We start from the raw sequence: 16,701 nt of genomic DNA on the forward strand, positions 1-16,701 counted from the left end.
ATATACACTACAGGTACCTCAGAATGGTGCTTCATCACAGTAGTGAGTAAATGTTTTATTACAGCTCTTCAGCGTGTCTCTCACAGCAGAGGTGGAGACGACATGGCAGCCTACATGTCCCATAATGCACCTGAACAGCTGTGAAGTGTTGATGTGTTACCGTCTGGCTCCGTAGTGTCCCTGCCCGCAGCTGTCCGACGTCCTCCTGCTGTTGGCTGAGTTTCCACTGCAGAGCTGACCGAACTTCACACCATCACACACACACACCACAGCTGTGTGCGCACACACACACACACATCACTCACATTATTTCCTGGAGTCCTACTCACTAACAGCATATTAAGATGGACGACATGTCAGCTCCCAAACATCTGGAAGCTCCCTGGAGGCGTCAAATACGTTTACAGCCAATTCAGTTTCTCACCCAGCAGAACGACGACAGCAGGTCTCATGTTGGAAAGTCTGACTCTGATCCAGAAGAAGAGCTTCTCATGCTCACACTGATTCTTTACACTCTTTATAGGAGCAGCTCAGAGGTCACAGTCTGAAGTCCACAGTGTGACTGAAAGGAGAAGCACCTACAGCAGGATTTCACAATGAACGGGAAGCTGAAGTCAGATACAAACTTCATGTTGTCCTGTTCCAACCACACAGAGCAAACAGCAGCTGTTTACCTGTGCTCACCTGTGTCACCCCCACATCACACCAACATGAAAAAGTCCCATCTTGTTACACCATGTTTTATTTTTACTATCTGAACAGTTTTTTTTAGATTATTTGTATATTCGGCTAATTACAGAAATGAGACACACAGAAAAATGATTTGATTGACATGATTTACTAAAACACTTCTCATCAATTAATTCTAATTAACTGCTGTCATAAGCCTTTAATCCTTCACAGCAGATATAATAAATGAATCATATTTATTTAAACCGAGCTTCTCTTTGAAGGAAACCACAGAGCTGTAAAGCAACCTTTATTTTCAGCAAGAGGAAGAAGAATAAGACTACATTCAAAAAACACATAATAATTAGAACTTGTTTGTACAGTTGATGTTTCTTCATGAACAAACTGCAGTGATTTTAATCCCTGAGAGCTCAAACAGTCGATGAATCTGCATATCAGATGCGACCCAATCAAACTGCAAACTGACGACGTGATGCGGCCGGACTCTACAGAGGACTGGATGTTCCCCACTCAGCACATGCTGTCTCCAGTTTCTGTGAGGAATTAAAAACATTCAGGCAGAATCTGAAGCTGGCAGCTCGTGTCCAGCAGATGGTGCTGTTTCACGTTTAGTTTAGTTCCGATGAGACGGTCAGTTTCCGTCTCTTATTTCTGCCGTTTCCTGTTTACGCACAAACCACCATGAAGCGACACAGACAGTTTTATTAGTTCAGACTAGAGGTGGAGCTCATCTGTTGAAAAATATATAAACAAGCAGGCAGAAATACATGAATAATGAAGCATCTTGAGCTGTAACATTACAGAGCTAACACACACACACACACACACACACACTTCTGTTTGAACCATTTACACACACACACACTGGTTACCATGGTCACCAGATGATCCTGTATAAATACAGGCCACAGGTGGGTCGTACAGCTGAGGAGATTGCTTCCTGTCTGCTGTGCTTCAGCTTTTATTCTACTAAAATCACAAATCTACTCTGTCCTGCAGGTGGTCCAGGACAGGAAGTGGACTGAGTCTTGAAGTTCTGGCATTTTAGTCTGATTCAACTGGACTAAAATGCAGATTCTGTAGTGATCTGCTGGGTGAGCTTTCCTTTCTCAGTTCAGTCCTGCGACGTCTGGAGCCTGTCTGTGATGGACAGAACTGTGAGTCAGTTGAGTGTCAGTCCCTCGCTGACGGGCATGTTGATGTGGGCGGTCAGCAGCGGGCAGCTCTTCCCCTCATGCAGCACAAACACCTTGATGATGTCAGAGATGCCCTTGTCACTCGTGCACTCCACAAAGGTCTCCACGGGGTAGATGAGTCCAGGCACCAGAAGGGGGATCCTCATGTATGGGTTCCTCATTCTGTACAGGTTCTCGTCGTATAGGAAGCTGATGGCCAGGTTCATGACAGGCCGACAAGCTGCTGTGTTCTGGACATTCAGGGTGAGTTTAAAGGACGGGCCCAGACCCTGCACCACAGCATTCATTTTGAGTGGCTCGCTGAGGCTGGAGGACATCGGCGTCAGGCTGGACTCCAGGGCTCTGATGTAGGCTTTGGCTGCGGACAGGCGCAGCCGGCTCAGGTCCATCTGGAAGGCGCGGTGCATGGCCGCGCCGTTCTCACGCTCCCTCAGCGTTTGGTCCACGTACAGCTTGGTCTTCTTGGGCACATTGAGGCGGATACTCTGGGCCAGCGGCGGTCCAGGGGTGCTATCCCTGTCATCAAAGGCCGCTGTCCTCTTTAGGATCTTCACCACCAAGCCCCCTCCCTTGGTGGTCATGATAAGGGTCCCGTCCTCGCGGCCGTATCGGCCAAAGCAGATGCTGGTGACCACATCAGGCGTCTTGATGGTGCTCAGCAGGTTCTTGTCCCGGAACAGCTGGACCTCACAGTTGGCCAGGCCTACCAGAACCGCCTGGAAGCCTCTGGTGGGGAGGTCCATGGCAGCCATGGTGGTGATGGGCGTGGGAAGGACGACCTTCCACAGCTTCTTCCCCTGAAGACACATGAGAGACACATGGATGGCTCACTGTAGGAGGCTCTGTAATGTCTGTCCACCACTTTGGCTCTGAAACAACATTATTCTGTAGATATCTAATTCAGTTTGAGGCCTCTTTGGGGCTTCTTCTTTTTAATAACTGACCCATCACCTCAGGACGTTTCTCCTGATCAGGTCTTTACAGTCTGTCATCATGTGAGCACCGCGTTACCTTCTGAGTGAAGCCCTGCAGGCTCTCGTCGGTGCAGCCGACCACCACGTTCTTCCCGACTCTCACGAGACCGACTGGGTGGGCTGACAGCTCGATGCAGTACTTTGGTCTGTCTGACTCCCTGCAGAGCAGCAGCACAAACATCTGGTCAGAAAGGTACTGGGTTAGTTTCTGTGGTTGTGTATGAGCCCTTGTAATTTCTCAGGTGATTCTCACCTGCGCAGGACGTAGATGTTGCCGTTCCGACATGCCACCGTGATGCGAAACTCCACGTCAAACTGACCTGTCACATCCATCATGGTGGGAGCGGCAGGCAGCGACATCTTTAACAGTCACATGAACACGTTTCAGCACTTCAACAGGAAGTTGACATTGCGGTCCAGCTGACGTGTTATTAAGGCTGTCAACCACATCATCTGCACCCTCAGCGGGTGGAGATAACTCCGTTTGTTACTACCATGTGATGTAATATTTGATTGTTTATTTTCAGTCATCACATGACAGAACAACTGGCAACAGTTCAACCATCTTCATGAGGTGTGAAGTCAACTTCAAAACATTTATTGTCTTTAAGTTGTTTTTATTTAACACTGTCTAAATACTGAACACTGTATGTAATAATATATGCAGTATAAAGCACACCAAAATGTACTACAAAACATATTTCTACTGAAACATCCTTTAAATCATCAGATATTGAAATGATTTCAGATGTAAGTTGGGTGTGATTGTGATGATAACCTGAATGTTGATGAGCATTCAGTAATTTTTCAGGATAAGTTATTGTATGACATATTATTTCATCTGAACCATCTAAACCAGCTGAACCATCTAAACCAGCTGAACCATCTGAACCAGCTGAAACCAGATGAAATCAGCTGAAACCATCTGAAACCAGCTGAACCATCTGAACCAGATGAAACCAGCTGAACCAGCTGAACCATCTGAAACCATCTGAACCAGCTGAACCAGATGAAACCAGCTGAACCTGATGAAACCATCTGAACCTGATGAACCAGCTGAATCAGATGAAACCAGCTGAAACCATTTGAACCTGATGAACCAGCTGAACCAGATGAAACCAGACGAAACCAGCTGAACCATCTGAACCAGATTAAACCAGATGAAAGCAGCTGAACCAGTCAGAGCCAGCCGAAAGCACTCGCAGTGTGTGTGGTGGGTTCACCTTGGACAGGATGATGAAAGCTTCAGGGTCGAGGACGTAGACGTCGCTGCTCTCTGTACCGATCACCAGACAGCTGACGCCGTCCTCGTCAGCTGTGCTCTTCTTCAGAGTTGCGATGCAGGTGATGACTGTCTGCAACATGACCAATCAGATGTGAGGGACTGACGCTGCCTTAAAATAATATCATGATGTGATGGTTATTTAGACTCCTAACAATGGTCTGTGATTTCTGACCACATATTTACTGTCTAAACTCTTTATATTCAAATGACTTGTTATAACCGCCACGTACAGAATTACACTGGCATATGATGAACTCTACCTGCCGTCTGATTGGCTGCTGTTTGTGCAGCTGGACAAACTCATCCATTTCGCTGGTGTCCAGAGAGAGGAACCTGAGTGAGCGGACAGAAAGTGGGAGGTCTGCCTTCTTCCTGATGCTCTCCAACATCTCCTTCAGGGTCAGAGGGTCGATCTGACCCTCCCTCACCTGCTGCCACACATCCTGACCAATCACAGAACACGTCACAGGTACAGTCAGCTTTATGTACTGCACACTGTCTGAACACACGGTGGATATAAGATAAGATAAGATGAGTTGGGCCTTTATTAGTCCCGCACAGGGGAAATTCACACTGTTACAGCGGAATATTAAAGGGCTATTCCGCTCCTTCCGCAGCTTGTTCGTGTCACTTCATTTCTACAAACTCAGCCTCCAGAGAAAAACCTGCTGCGGAGAGAAAATCCAGCACAGCTGGCACATTGCTGACAATGAAAACGAAATGTTGTGAAGACACACACTGGACTGTCAGCTGTACTTAATAAAGCTGTAACCCTGTCCTTCATTCAGTCTGCTGATTAATAATTACTAAGAGGTGTTGACACACACTGACCTGCTCCAGTGTGTTGACCTCCAGGCTGGGCAGTGTGAACTTGAAGTACGGCCGGAGGTTTTTGTAGACATAGATGCAGGGTCCGGATGCCACGGCGACGGCTGGGATGCGTGGCTCATGCAGGTCCATGAAGAAGGCGACGAGGCCAGAGGGCAGGTCCAGCAGGGTGCTCTCGCTCATCAGTGCCGTGCCCCGGTACACCTTCAGCTTCATGCCAGATGAGCCGGAGCCCAGGTCCCCCACCACCAGCCGGCTCTCCCCATCCCCACTCAGGTCCGCCAGGTCCACGCAGGACGAGAAGGTGTACAGACTTGCCACCGGGTCATAGTGAGCGTCCAGCCATTTCCCACCATCACCGCTCGACTCCATGAGGACAGCAGGGGGAGGAGTCTGACAGGAACACCTGTTCTGCACTACAGGTGAGTTTACTGATGTTATTTCATGTTAGAATATTAATATTTTTTTATTTCAAAATTATTTACAACACTGAACAAACAATAAAACTATTCAAAGTTCAACTACAGTCTAAGATGTCACGTACATGTGGTAAAATAAAAGTTTTATTTTGAATAAAATACAAATATTCAAGTAAATTATGAAAACTTCAGAATTATACTCCAGTACTTGAATAAATGTACCGTTGTTGATATTTGTGTCCAGCAGTATTAATGAAGCTGTTTTATAGTGAGCTACAATTTAGTTCAGTGTCAGAGCAAGTGACTTATCTGATCTGTAATCAGCAGCTGATCAATAACAGTAAAGGCGCTCTCTCACCGTTGTCAAGGAAACCGGGCTGCTGCGTCTCCTGACAGCGGCTCGTGACGTCTTCTGTCTTTGTTGGAGCTGTTTATTACGAAGCAGTTTGACGTCTCTTCAATTAAAACGCCAGGAAATGTTTGACAGAGTCAGATTTTATCCAGACGAAGTCTTAAAGTAGCAGCTAGCTGCTGTCTCGGAGGCTGTAATCCACTAATCCTCTTCAAATCCTCCTCCTCCTCCTCGTTCACCGCTGTCCCCGCCTGATGACGTCAATATCAACCGCCGCTGTTTACGTCTCTGCGAATTCACTGTAATACGCTACAACACAGTAGAATACTGCATGAATTTTATTTTCATCTGTTCGAAATTGTCCATAAAAAATAAAACACTACTTGCCTATACTCTCGTGAGATCCTTTACTTCCATTTGTTATTGTGGAAAATTCGAACAAGGGCAAGAGCGCAGGTTTAGTGATAAAATTTAACGACAATCTAAATAGGAATTTAAAATAGGAATCTGCATATCTCAACCAACATCCGTACCCCATTACTTCGCTGCCTCTTCAAACGGGGGTAACTGTTATCGCGAGATCATACTGGAGCTCTGTGTGACGTCTTATTGTGTCAACCATCTGATTGGTTCTCTGGCCTTAGTTTAAAAAGTAAACCGCGGAGAAGAGTGGAGCAGCTATAGCTAAGCTAACGTTACAGACTGCCTTTCGATGTTTTCCGCTTTAAATACCGTGTCTGGTGAATAAAACACATCCACAGTAAGTCAGTGTTTGGTAAAATATCTGTTTTAGTCTTAGAGTAGTGTTTTTATACGATGTTTTCCACTGGTTTCGTGTGTTTTGTGTATGTTTGTGTTTGTTAGCGAGGATGATGGAGTCTTGCTTAGCCGGGAAGCCGGAGAGAGTCGGTCCGGTGGAGGTGGACGACATCAGGAGAGACCTGCTCGATGATTTCGCTGCGCTGCCAGCGCAGGTTTGTCTGTCCGTCTGTGCAGTGTTGCTTTCAGTTAGGCCTTGCTGATCGTGCTGGATGTTGGAGTGATTCGCTTTCCCTCTCTCAGCAGGACAGTGTTGAGCCACAGTCTGAGAACCTGCAGGTGTACCTGAGGGTTCGACCGTTCACTGCAGCCGAGAGCGACAGTGGAGGGTCACAGGTAACACACACAAACACGCTCACCTGTTCAGCCATGGACCCAACATCCTATTACGAATGTGTTCAGTTCACTAATTAGAGCTGATTAATCACCCATGGCGGCATTGAGATAATTGATTTGTCGTTTTAGATAGATAGATTATTGATCCTGAGGGAAAAATCGAAAGTAATGTTTAGTAATGTTTTAAGCAATGTTAAGCAAGTTTCCGCCTCCAGAATCTCAAATGTTTGTCATAAACGATTACAACTAACTTTGTTTGGTTTTTGGACGGTTGGTCATGCGAAATAAAACATTTGAAGATGTCACTTTAAGCTACTTTTTTGATCAAAAAAATAACTAACATAGCAGTTTGAATTTTTTTTTTTGCTTGAAAATGACAATGAAAATGTCCATAATCTGACTTGGCCTCAGACATATTAAAGTTTTATTTTAGTCTGGTACTTTAAAGTCAGAGATCAGTTTCTGTCTGTTGATCGGAGCTCCAGAAGCTTCAAATAAACTTTTCTTTGATGTTTGGCTTTGGTCTTCAGGACTGTGTGACTATCGAGGGCCCAGACACGGTGGTCCTGAAGGCTCCCAGGAGCTGTCAGTCAAAGTCCCTCCCGCAAACGGCACAGAGGTTCACCTTCACACAGGTAACTCTGACATCACCTGTCTGTACACAGAAGACACAAGTACATGAAGAAGCCATCTGTGTGATTTATTCCGTCATTTTCATGTGATATCCTGGTTACTGTTGTGCCCTTGAGGTGTTCGGTCCGGAGGCCGGTCAGAGGAAGGTGTTTGAAGGTTCAGTTCGGGGTTTGGTCCGAGACGTTTTGGGTGGAGGAAACTGTCTGGTGTTCACCTATGGAGTCACCAACGCTGGAAAAACCTTCACTTTCCTGGGTCAGAAACACAACCTACCTGTCTGTCTGTCTCAGAGCTGCATCGATTACTGGATTAATCAGTTAGTTGTGCTGTTTAATTCTCCACTTCCAGCTGCTTGTATGTGAATATTTTCTGCTTTCTTCAGACTGCTTGAATGCATTTGTTCCAGGTTAATTTTCTGTGTGACTGCGGCTGTCAGTTTGTTTACATGCAGGACAGTAACCAGCTTACAGTCAGCTTTCTGACTTCTTAGATGTTACGTAAACTTGATTTCTGAAATTGGCGATGGAAGAAACCTGACTTCTCTGCCATATAATCAGGAAGTACAACAAACTGAAAAATATGAAGATATTTTTACACAAACCATTTTTATTGGGTTAAAGAAGTGGTTTAATGCTGTCTGAGCACGAACGCTGACTGTCTGTCCTTCTGTCTGTCTGTCGGCCCCTCAGGTCCAGATCACGACAGCGGTCTCTTGCCCAGGTCTTTGTCTGTCATCTTTAACAGCATTGAAGGTCGCCTGTACAGTCGTGCTGATCTGAAACCTCAACGCTGCAGAGACTACAGCCGACTGACTCCAGACCAGCAGGCAGCGGAGAACAGCAGCAAGAAGAACCTACTGAGGCTGTTCAAAGAGGTCAGACACACACAGACAGAAAATACAAAGTTGTACAAACAAGTGGAGATGGAGTGTACATGCTTGTGTTTCTACTTTCTCTCTGCAGAGCGACAAAAGTCTGATGTCTGGAAGATCAGCTTCTCTTGACGGTCAGTGAGATTCACACTGAAGTCAGATTTAGTCAGATTTAACCCAAAGTACTGACGTGTGTGTGTCTGTGTCTGTGTGTGTGTGTGTGTGCGCAGGCTCGTCTGTCAGCACTGACAGCAGCGTGAGCAGCGTCTCTGAAGCCGACAGTTTCTCTCTGGACGTCGCCTCAAATGTCCGTTTCTCTGTCTGGGTTTCATTCTGTGAGATTTACAACGACAACATCCACGACCTGCTGGAACAGGTAACACACACACACACACACACACACGTTTGTGCTTCTGTACCTGTGTGCATACACACCAGTGCTGCAGCGACTCCACGTGGACACGACAAGACCTGTGATTGGTCGGTTTGTGTTGTTTGGGTTTCCATCGACAGGTTTCTGTAGGTGTTGAGGTTGTTGAGAGGGACAGGATTTGTGAAGCTCTTTTGAAAGTCTAAAATCCAAAAATCTGAATTTTGGGACTTAAAATGTCTTCAGTACTGTTTGACTGAAAAATTTGTCTTAAATGTCAAAGTTACTTCAGGTTAGAAAGTTGCATGTAACAAAACAAAACCAATAACCACTAATGCAAGTTTGAGTCATCTGAGTTCATGGTGTTAAGTCAAAGCCTGAGGCGGGACTCCTGTGGACCCCCTGTGCTGACTGTACATCCAGCTTTGATGTTCAGATCAGCTTTACGTTAAATGATCTCGACGCTCGAAGAAGTGAGGATAAAGGGACAAAATGTCCTCAGTGAAAGACTTTTAGTCCCTGCGAGCCATCATCTAATTGATCTGTGGTGTTCAGGTTCCCAGTGGACACCAGAAGAGGACGGTGCTGCGTCTGTCTCAGGACGTCAAAGGAAACTCCTTCATCAAAGGTAACCGAGTGTCTCTAACAGGCTTAGAGAATCTGTCCTTCATTTCATCACATCTGAAAGAGAAAATCTGATTGTGGACTTTTTGATGCCAGTATAAAAAATGAATTTTGCTGATTATGTTGACAGTAGTTGAGCTGCTGTGTGTGTTTCAGACCTGCGGTGGGTCCAGGTGAACAGCTCTGAGGAGGCCTACAGAGTGATGAAGATCGGGAAGAAGAACCAGAGCTTCTCCTCCACCAGACTGAACCAGCTGTCCAGCAGGAGGTCAGCAGTGTTTTAAATACAACTCAGTTTTACATCTTTAGCTTTTAAGAGCAGTTATTATACAGAGTTTGGCTTTTCTTAGCACTGACATAAAAACCAAACAGTAGTGATGCTGATGACGAAGCCTGTTCACAGCTCTGAATCCAGGAGGTCCAGCTGGACCAACAGATTAGTTTAAATGTTTATCGGAGGATGTGAAAGCACAGGAGTAACCTGAGTACTGTGTGTCTCTGCAGCCACAGCATCTTCTCCATCAGGATCCTCAGAGTGGACGACGTCGGAGTTCCCAGAGTCCTTGGCATCAGCGAGTAAGACTGACGGCTTGCGCTTCATCCACACTGTGTAGGGGCGAGCGCTCAGTCAGAGTGCTGGAAGAAGGTGATCATTTTGTCTTTTCGTTTGCGTGTTTAGGCTGGCTCTGTGCGACCTGGCCGGCTCTGAGCGCTGTTCTCGGACCCTTAACACCGGAGAGAGACTGAAGGAAGCGGGGAACATCAACAGCTCACTGCTGACACTTGGGAAGTGCATCAACGCCATGAGGCTCAACCAACACGCCAAGTACGACAGCACTGCGTGTTCAGCGGTCAGCAGCTTCAGTCAGAACTTTTGAAAGGACAACAAGATGACAGATGATTGCTTTCTGTGCAGGTTCCAGCACCACATTCCCTTCAGAGAGTCCAAACTGACCCACTTCCTGCAGTTCTTCTTCTGTGGTGCAGGTCGAGTCTGCATGGTGGTCAACATTAACCAGAACTCGTCCTGCTTTGACGAGACACTCAATGTCCTCAAGTTCTCCGCCCTCGCCCAGAAGGTGAGCACACACACACACACACACACACAGACTTCCCTGTCCAGGTAACCTCAGAAATGTGTCTTTGGGTCCTAAGCTAGTTGACTTCCTCTGTGATCAGTCTGTGATTTAAATAATTTCTTTCCGTGATGGCGAGAAAGCAGCAGCTATGCCTGAACTACAATGTTTGAGATGAAATTCTTTAAGTTCTTTTAATGTCGTGCATTGACGCGGTTACCAACATGCGTCTCACGCCGTCACAGAACACTGACTGGTTTATAACTTCAGGTGTGTCAGTGTACTGAAGAGGACCATAATGCCCCTCCCTTCTGTGTCCAGGTGGTGGTGTTGAACTCGAGGCCGGTGGTTGTGGACGACGCCCCCCACAGGTCAGCCATGGAGCTGTCAATAATCATTGATGAGGCCGACCGACGCAGAAATGTCTCGGGGCGAGGCAGGAAGAGCTCCATGGTCGCCTGGGAGACGACCCTTGAGGATGTGCTGGAGGATGAAGATGGTGAAGAGTGGGAAGAAGAAGAGGAGGAGGAAGAGAGTATGATGGAGGGCACAGTGCTGGAGGCAGGAGGCGAGGAAGAGGAGAAGGTAACCAAGATCAAGAGGACTAATTCTCATATTTTCTAAAAATGCTTTAACATCTGAAGAGACGTGAAAACAGGTTCTGATGAAGCTGAAGGTGTGTGTGTATGTGTGTGTCTGTGTGTGTTTGCAGTCGGACAGAGATGCAGCGTTGCGTTTGGTTCTGGAGGCTCAGATCAGAGAAGAAGTGAGTGCTGAGTTCATGGAGCTCTTCAACAAGATGGAGAAAGACTACAGGTAAGAGTCATGTGACGAACGAGCGAGACGGTGAAGCGAGAGATGAGATGAAGCAGACTGAAGATGTCTTTCTGTCTGTCAGTGATCGTCTGGAGAAGGAGAGGGAGATCCTGGAGGAGAGGGCTGATAAAAGAGTCGAGATCCTCAAGAACCTGGTCAGCAAGACAGTCGACCTGTCTGCTGTCAACACTGACGACAGCAAGGTGACTAACACACCTGTTGTATGAACACCGCCTGCCTCATCATTGATCACTGGTGTTGATTACTGATAATGATTGGCTGTTAGGAGCAGCAGGCGGTTCTGTTGGAGGGAATCATCAACTCCCTGACTGAAGACCTGGAGAAGATCAGAGAGGACGCTCAGAGTGTTCACCACTGTCTGACTGAACACACTCACAGTGCAGGTACACACACACACACACACACACACTCACTCACTCTGTTACACTGAATGCTTTTGACTTGTGTCTGTGTTGATTTGTACCTGCAGAGCTTGAGGTGCTGCGATTGGAGAAGCAGCAGTCACATGACCAACTGCAGGAAGCCAAGCAGGTACTCTGGATTCTTCTTCTGTGGTGCTTGCTGTTGTCACCCTTTTTTGTTGTTTTGGTGCATTTGATGTTTTTTTCTTGATACTCGATTTTATTTCTTACAACACCGAGTTAAAACCAAACGAAGCTTGATTTGCTCTGTTTTATTGTCTGGTTTGTTCTCCAGAATCTGGAGCAGCAGCAGCAGAAGTTAGCAGAGCTGATGGAGATGTGTCGGCAGAAAGACAGCATCATCGACAAACTCCAGGCAGCTCTGGACGCCACCGTGGAGGACGCCACCAGAGATGTAAACACACACATTTATTACTCTGATTTCCTTCCTCCCAAGATGAGGTTCAGTTTATGGTCCAAAGGTGGCTCATTTAGTGGTTCTGGATCTTGCTGAGAAACTCGTCACCTGACTCATTAAAGCTGGATTTACAGTCAACACAAGGGGGCAACAGGAGTCCTGCTGTAGACATCACTCAGCAGACCTGAACTCTTACTGTGAGATCATCAACCACAATAAACAGCAAGTCTCGTCTCATAATTGTGTCGATCTTTCAGAGGGCTCTGGTGGAGTCCATCAAGTCAGAGCTGCTGCAGCTTCAGCAGACTTGCAGCTGTCTGAAGAAGACTGGAGGAGAGGAGGAGGAGGAGGAGAGCAGGAAACGACACCGTGAAGCTCTGGAGGATGAGGAGGACGGAGGACCTGTGAGGAAGAGAGGTAGGTGGAGGAAGGGATGAGGCGGTGTGCTTTTACTCTGCAGAGCCTTTATTTCTTATCATCCTTCTCCTCAGTGGTTCTGGAGGAGGAGATCTGGAGGCTCCAGGAGGAAAACGACAAGAAAGATGAAATCATCGTGGAGCTGCGAGAGAAGGAGGAGAGGAGCAAGGGGCTGGAGGAGGAGCTGAGGAGACGGGAGGAAGAGGTGCAGGAGCTGAAGAAAGAGCAGGTGTTGCTGCAGCAGAAGGTGCAGAAGCCAGCAGGTAAGGGCTGCTTGTTACAGGGAAATACGCTGTGGACACCCAGAGGACAAACTGTGGATAACAAGGAAAAGAACTTCGCCTGTATCATCAATTTGTCTTCTGCTCCGCTCTCTGCTGTCTCCCCCACCCTTCTCTCTGTCTCCCCCCGCAGACCTGGGCGGGTGTCCAAACTGTGACTCTGTGTTGTCGTCTCTGGCGTCGGAGCAAAGGGAAACATCCAGACTGTCAAAGGAGAACAAAGCTCTGGTTAACGGCATCTTCCAGCTGCAGACTGAGGTACTGCTCCATAGACACTCCGTGGATGCTTTCAGGTACACGTGTCTCATGAGACTCAGAAAGAAGCCTCCAGGTCATAAAAATCATAACTGTTTCTAGGTGACCAGCCTGCAGACGCAGCTCAGAGAGCAGAGCGACAGGTGTCACAGCCTATCAGAGCAGCTCAGCATCGCAAAGACCCGCCTCCAGGACCTGGAGAGCCAATCAGAGGAGAAGGGCAGCAACATTAACCGTCTGACACGAGAAGTGGAGCGTCTGAGACAGGAAGTCAAGGTTCTTCCCGTTCCTTTGTTTTCTCTGTCGTCGTTAATCAATAGAGCTTCATATTTCTACGGTACAGGAGCCTTCACTGTGTCTGATTCGGCTCAAATGAGTAAATGATCATTGATCACATCATGTGTTCGTGGTGACTGAGCAGGACAGCACGTCCCCTCATTGGTGGAAAATGAAAATAGTTTTTATTTGTGCGAAAAGATGTTTTTTTTTTTTTAAAGCTGAACATCCTGCCGTGAAGCCCATCGAACATCATTCAGACCGAACTCTCAGTAGCAGCTGTGTAGATCAATCATCAACTGACTGATCGTTTCAGGAGGAGGAGGTGCGGAGCAGCACCAGCAGCAGCGTTTTCCACACCGCTATGGAGGAGCTGAAGAAGGAGAGCCAGGCAGCGCTGGAGAGGTCGGCTCAGAAATCCCAGCAGATCCGAGATCTTCAGAGAGAAAAGAGCCGGCTGGAGGAAAGTCTGACACACAGGTAGACAGGCGGCTTTATCAATACTATTATCAGTCAGTTTGTTCTGATTCATGAACAACAGCTCATCATCAGTGAAGTTTAACGACTGCTCAACTTCCTCCTCCAGTCAGAACAGGTGTGATGAGCTCAGAGAGGGGCTGGCCAATCAGAAAGCAGAATTCTCCCATCAGCTCCAGAGCCTGAGGGTGGAGCTGGAATCTGAGGGCGGAGCTCTGCGAGGGAGACTGGAGGAGGTGGAGAGAAAGCATGTGAGAGAGAAGGAAGGTGAGAAAGCAGCGGACAGTAGCAGCCTGCTTTGAAGACACCTCGTTCACATCCTGTTTCATGATGTCAGCATCTGATCCTGATCGTGTGTGTGTGTGTGTGTGTGTCAGAGCTGCATCGCGTGGTGTCACAGAAGGACAAACTTGTAGAAGAAAGTTACAGACAGACGGAGGATCTGAGACGAGGTATCTTGGTCATCATCGTCATCATCTGACTTTTTGTTCGGGATCTGATCAGCAGACAAGATGAATCTGAAGTCTTTGTTTCCTCTCTGTTAGAACTGGAGCGTCTGAAGGAAGACCTGCGAAGGCGGGAGGAGGAAGAGAAGGAGAACATGGAGGACAGGAAGGTGCCTATGGTGGAGGAGCTGAAGGAGGAGATCCAGAGGCTTGAGGAGAAGAGGGGGAGGCGGAGGGTGGAGAAGAGCAGGGAGTTTGAGGCTGTGAAGAGAGAGCTGGAGAGACAGGAGGAGGAGAAAGAGCTGCAAGAGAACACACAGGTGTGTTTGACTAATCCCACTGGTCCAGACCGTCGTCAGGACATCTGGATCTCCTCCTGGTGTCTGGCTGCAGTACAGCTCAGAGCCAATCAGGAGCAGCGCTCAGCTGTCAGTCATGATGTTTCAGCCCCTTTTTATAGCATCAAAAAACTAATTAAAACCAAACTGATCAGAAAAATCAGAGAAACTGGTCAGAAAACACTGGAACAAACGTTAGCGTGATAAGAACGACCCACAATGACAGAAACCATCTTTGGGTACTTTGGGTTTTTAGTTTGGCTCACGTCCCATCTGCAAACGTGGAGGGGGAGGAGCTTATGAGCTGTACTGCAGCCAGCCACCAGGGGGCGATCATACAGTCAGTGTTTTCCACATTTGAACCAGATCTTGATCTAACCTGCAAATGCTAGGTCAGCAGCCAATCAGGAAAGAGGATTTAATTTTAACTGTTAAACAGGAAATCTGATGAAAAAAACTTTACGCTCATGTTTCACTTTAAACAGCTGAATATTGAGTTTGAACTATGGCTCACAGTCAACTGTGACGTGTGTGTGTGTGTGTGTGTGTGTGTGTGTGTGTGTGTGTGTGTGTGTGTGTGTGTGTGTGTGTGTGTGTGTGTGTGAAGAGGTGTGTTGTACATGTCCTTCCAGAAAAACAGAACGTCTGCGTCTCTCCTCTGAGGTCCAAAGCTGCCGACAGGAAGAAAATCCCTAAAACCACAGGGAGGAAGAGGAAGAGCTACGAGGTGGAGGTGTGTGAGAGTGTGTTGTAGGTTTAAGTTTTGGGTTATGGCCTGATGTGAGAGAGGGTCCTCACAGCTACTGACAAACTGTGTGTGTGTGTGTGTGTGTGTGTGTGTTTTCAGGATTTGGTGTTCAGTGAGAACAAGAGAAACCGAGTGAGAGGAAACAAACAGGTGAGAAATAACACCTGCTTGAAGGAGAGGCAGACTTCCTATCAGTGCTGTGGTTGACTGTCTGTCCCTCACTCTCCCTGTCTGTCTGTCTCCAGTCTCCTTCTGTGAAGGACAAGAGAGACGGGCCCCTTCAGAAGATCGGAGATCTGATCCACAGTTCTCCCTCCATCCTGGGCAGCAAAGGTGAGTGTGGCTCCAACCTTCCCTCAGACAGGTGTGTGACACCTGCCTGGATGTCTTCGTCTCGCAGCAGAAGATGATGTCCTGCTGATGTCTCACATCAGCTCACTGCGTCTGTTCCTTCGCCTGCTGTGAGGTTTATCACCACAAACAAATCAAGTGAGCCCGTCCACGTCGGCGTGTTCGTCCTTGCGCTGCTAACAGGAGCCAGCAGAGGGCGCTGCTGCTCCAACTGGTCACATAAGCCTGCCAGGCAGTTGGGAGGAGGAAGGCCTGTGTGTCTACAGCTTGGTCTGTGACATCTATTCTGGGGTTTCTTTCTTAAATATGATTGTCTCCATCTGTCCTCTCCTGCAGCCAAAACCATCATCGGTCTGGTCAGTGGACAGTCGATGGAGAAGGAGACGCCGGTCACCACAGCAGCCAAAATGAGACGGGGACGGAAGAAGCTTTACAAGACGTCCGCCTCGTCTCCACTGCTCGACTCTCCACACATGGTGAGACTGAGTGTGTGCTTCTGTCTTTGTGAGGACCCATTAGAGCTTTAGACCCAAAACGTGAGGACACTTTTTGGGAACGGGACATTTTTAGGACAGGACATATTTGTAGTTTTGACCCCGTAAGGAAACTGTTTAAGGTGTGTGTCTGTGTTGTTTCAGATGTCAGGAGGAGCACAGGAGGAGAAGGAGAGCGACCACCTGATCATTAAGAGACAGCTGCGGTCCAAGACCTGCAGGAAGTGACATCATCGTCATGTGACAACACTATGCTGTGCGAAGGGGTTGTCAGGTGGGATTAAAGGCTCCCAGGACACCAAAACTCTTCTCCTCAGTGACTGAAGAAGAGACAGATTGTCTCGTTTATTTTTACTTTGTGATTTCAGGACTTTTTTTCTTTTCTGGGGGTCAATAAAGAGCTGAGTGCGACGATCCTTTTCACTTTATGAAAATAAAAATGATTCCCAGCATCATCTGATGAAAGTTCGTCTGTCTGATTCTCAGTGC

The 16,701-nt window shown here is 47.4% G+C and overlaps 3 protein-coding genes across 5 annotated transcripts in view; 1 reads left to right on the forward strand and 2 right to left on the reverse strand.

The window, feature by feature from the left end:
- LOC124052903 (leukocyte cell-derived chemotaxin-2-like) overlaps positions 1-583 on the reverse strand; it is a 1,548-nt gene extending 965 nt beyond the window's left edge. The window contains exons 1-2 of the mRNA XM_046377690.1: positions 425-583; positions 161-272 (exon numbers count right to left, since the gene is read on the reverse strand). Coding sequence (XP_046233646.1) covers positions 161-272; positions 425-452 — 140 coding nt within the window. The 5' untranslated portion in view covers positions 453-583. The remainder of the gene's footprint in view (positions 1-160; positions 273-424) is intronic.
- Positions 584-966: 383 nt separating this feature from the next.
- Positions 967-5,345, reverse strand: bbs1 (Bardet-Biedl syndrome 1). The gene is made up of 6 exons (XM_046376646.1): positions 4,977-5,345; positions 4,406-4,588; positions 4,084-4,215; positions 3,114-3,220; positions 2,898-3,018; positions 967-2,683 (listed from the first exon to the last, which is right to left on the reverse strand). The coding sequence occupies exons 1-6, from the start codon at positions 5,343-5,345 to the stop codon at positions 1,853-1,855; spliced, it is 1,743 nt and encodes a 580-aa protein (XP_046232602.1). The 3' UTR covers positions 967-1,852.
- Positions 5,346-6,355: 1,010 nt separating this feature from the next.
- LOC124052423 (kinesin-like protein KIF20A) lies at positions 6,356-16,672 on the forward strand. Of its 3 annotated transcripts, none has more exons than XM_046376642.1 (32): positions 6,356-6,504; positions 6,609-6,718; positions 6,807-6,899; positions 7,430-7,534; positions 7,649-7,787; positions 8,222-8,406; positions 8,495-8,537; positions 8,634-8,779; positions 9,329-9,401; positions 9,554-9,665; positions 9,902-9,973; positions 10,077-10,223; positions 10,314-10,476; positions 10,795-11,058; positions 11,186-11,289; positions 11,372-11,492; positions 11,576-11,693; positions 11,780-11,841; positions 12,007-12,126; positions 12,387-12,546; positions 12,621-12,809; positions 12,961-13,085; positions 13,185-13,358; positions 13,675-13,838; positions 13,945-14,102; positions 14,213-14,287; positions 14,381-14,601; positions 15,227-15,352; positions 15,467-15,517; positions 15,613-15,700; positions 16,055-16,194; positions 16,357-16,672. In XM_046376642.1, exons 2-32 carry the CDS (start codon positions 6,614-6,616, stop codon positions 16,438-16,440), a joined length of 3,927 nt encoding a protein of 1,308 aa, XP_046232598.1. In that variant the 5' UTR covers positions 6,356-6,504; positions 6,609-6,613; the 3' UTR covers positions 16,441-16,672. The 3 variants fall into 3 exon arrangements, with proteins under 3 accessions (XP_046232598.1, XP_046232601.1, XP_046232599.1); XM_046376645.1 differs by having other exon boundaries at positions 15,628-15,700; XM_046376643.1 differs by having other exon boundaries at positions 6,810-6,899.
- Positions 16,673-16,701: the final 29 nt, after the last annotated feature.

Source organism: Scatophagus argus, chromosome 21 (genome assembly GCF_020382885.2).
Source record: "Scatophagus argus isolate fScaArg1 chromosome 21, fScaArg1.pri, whole genome shotgun sequence".
Classification (NCBI taxonomy): domain Eukaryota; kingdom Metazoa; phylum Chordata; class Actinopteri; family Scatophagidae; genus Scatophagus; species Scatophagus argus.

Coding starts and splice junctions, on each gene's coding strand:
- bbs1 (XM_046376646.1), bottom strand. CDS start 5,345: ATGGAGTCGAGCGGTGATGGTGGGAAATGGCTGGACGCTCACTATGAC. Junction 4,589..4,976: donor AGGTCAACACACTGGAGCAG/GTCAGTGTGTGT, acceptor GTGATTGGTCAG/GATGTGTGGCAGCAGGTGAG. Junction 3,019..3,113: donor AACATCTACGTCCTGCGCAG/GTGAGAATCACC, acceptor GCTGCTCTGCAG/GGAGTCAGACAGACCAAAGT.
- LOC124052423 (XM_046376642.1), top strand. CDS start 6,614: ATGATGGAGTCTTGCTTAGCCGGGAAGCCGGAGAGAGTCGGTCCGGTG. Junction 13,839..13,944: donor GAGGAAAGTCTGACACACAG/GTAGACAGGCGG, acceptor TTCCTCCTCCAG/TCAGAACAGGTGTGATGAGC. Junction 14,288..14,380: donor GACGGAGGATCTGAGACGAG/GTATCTTGGTCA, acceptor CCTCTCTGTTAG/AACTGGAGCGTCTGAAGGAA.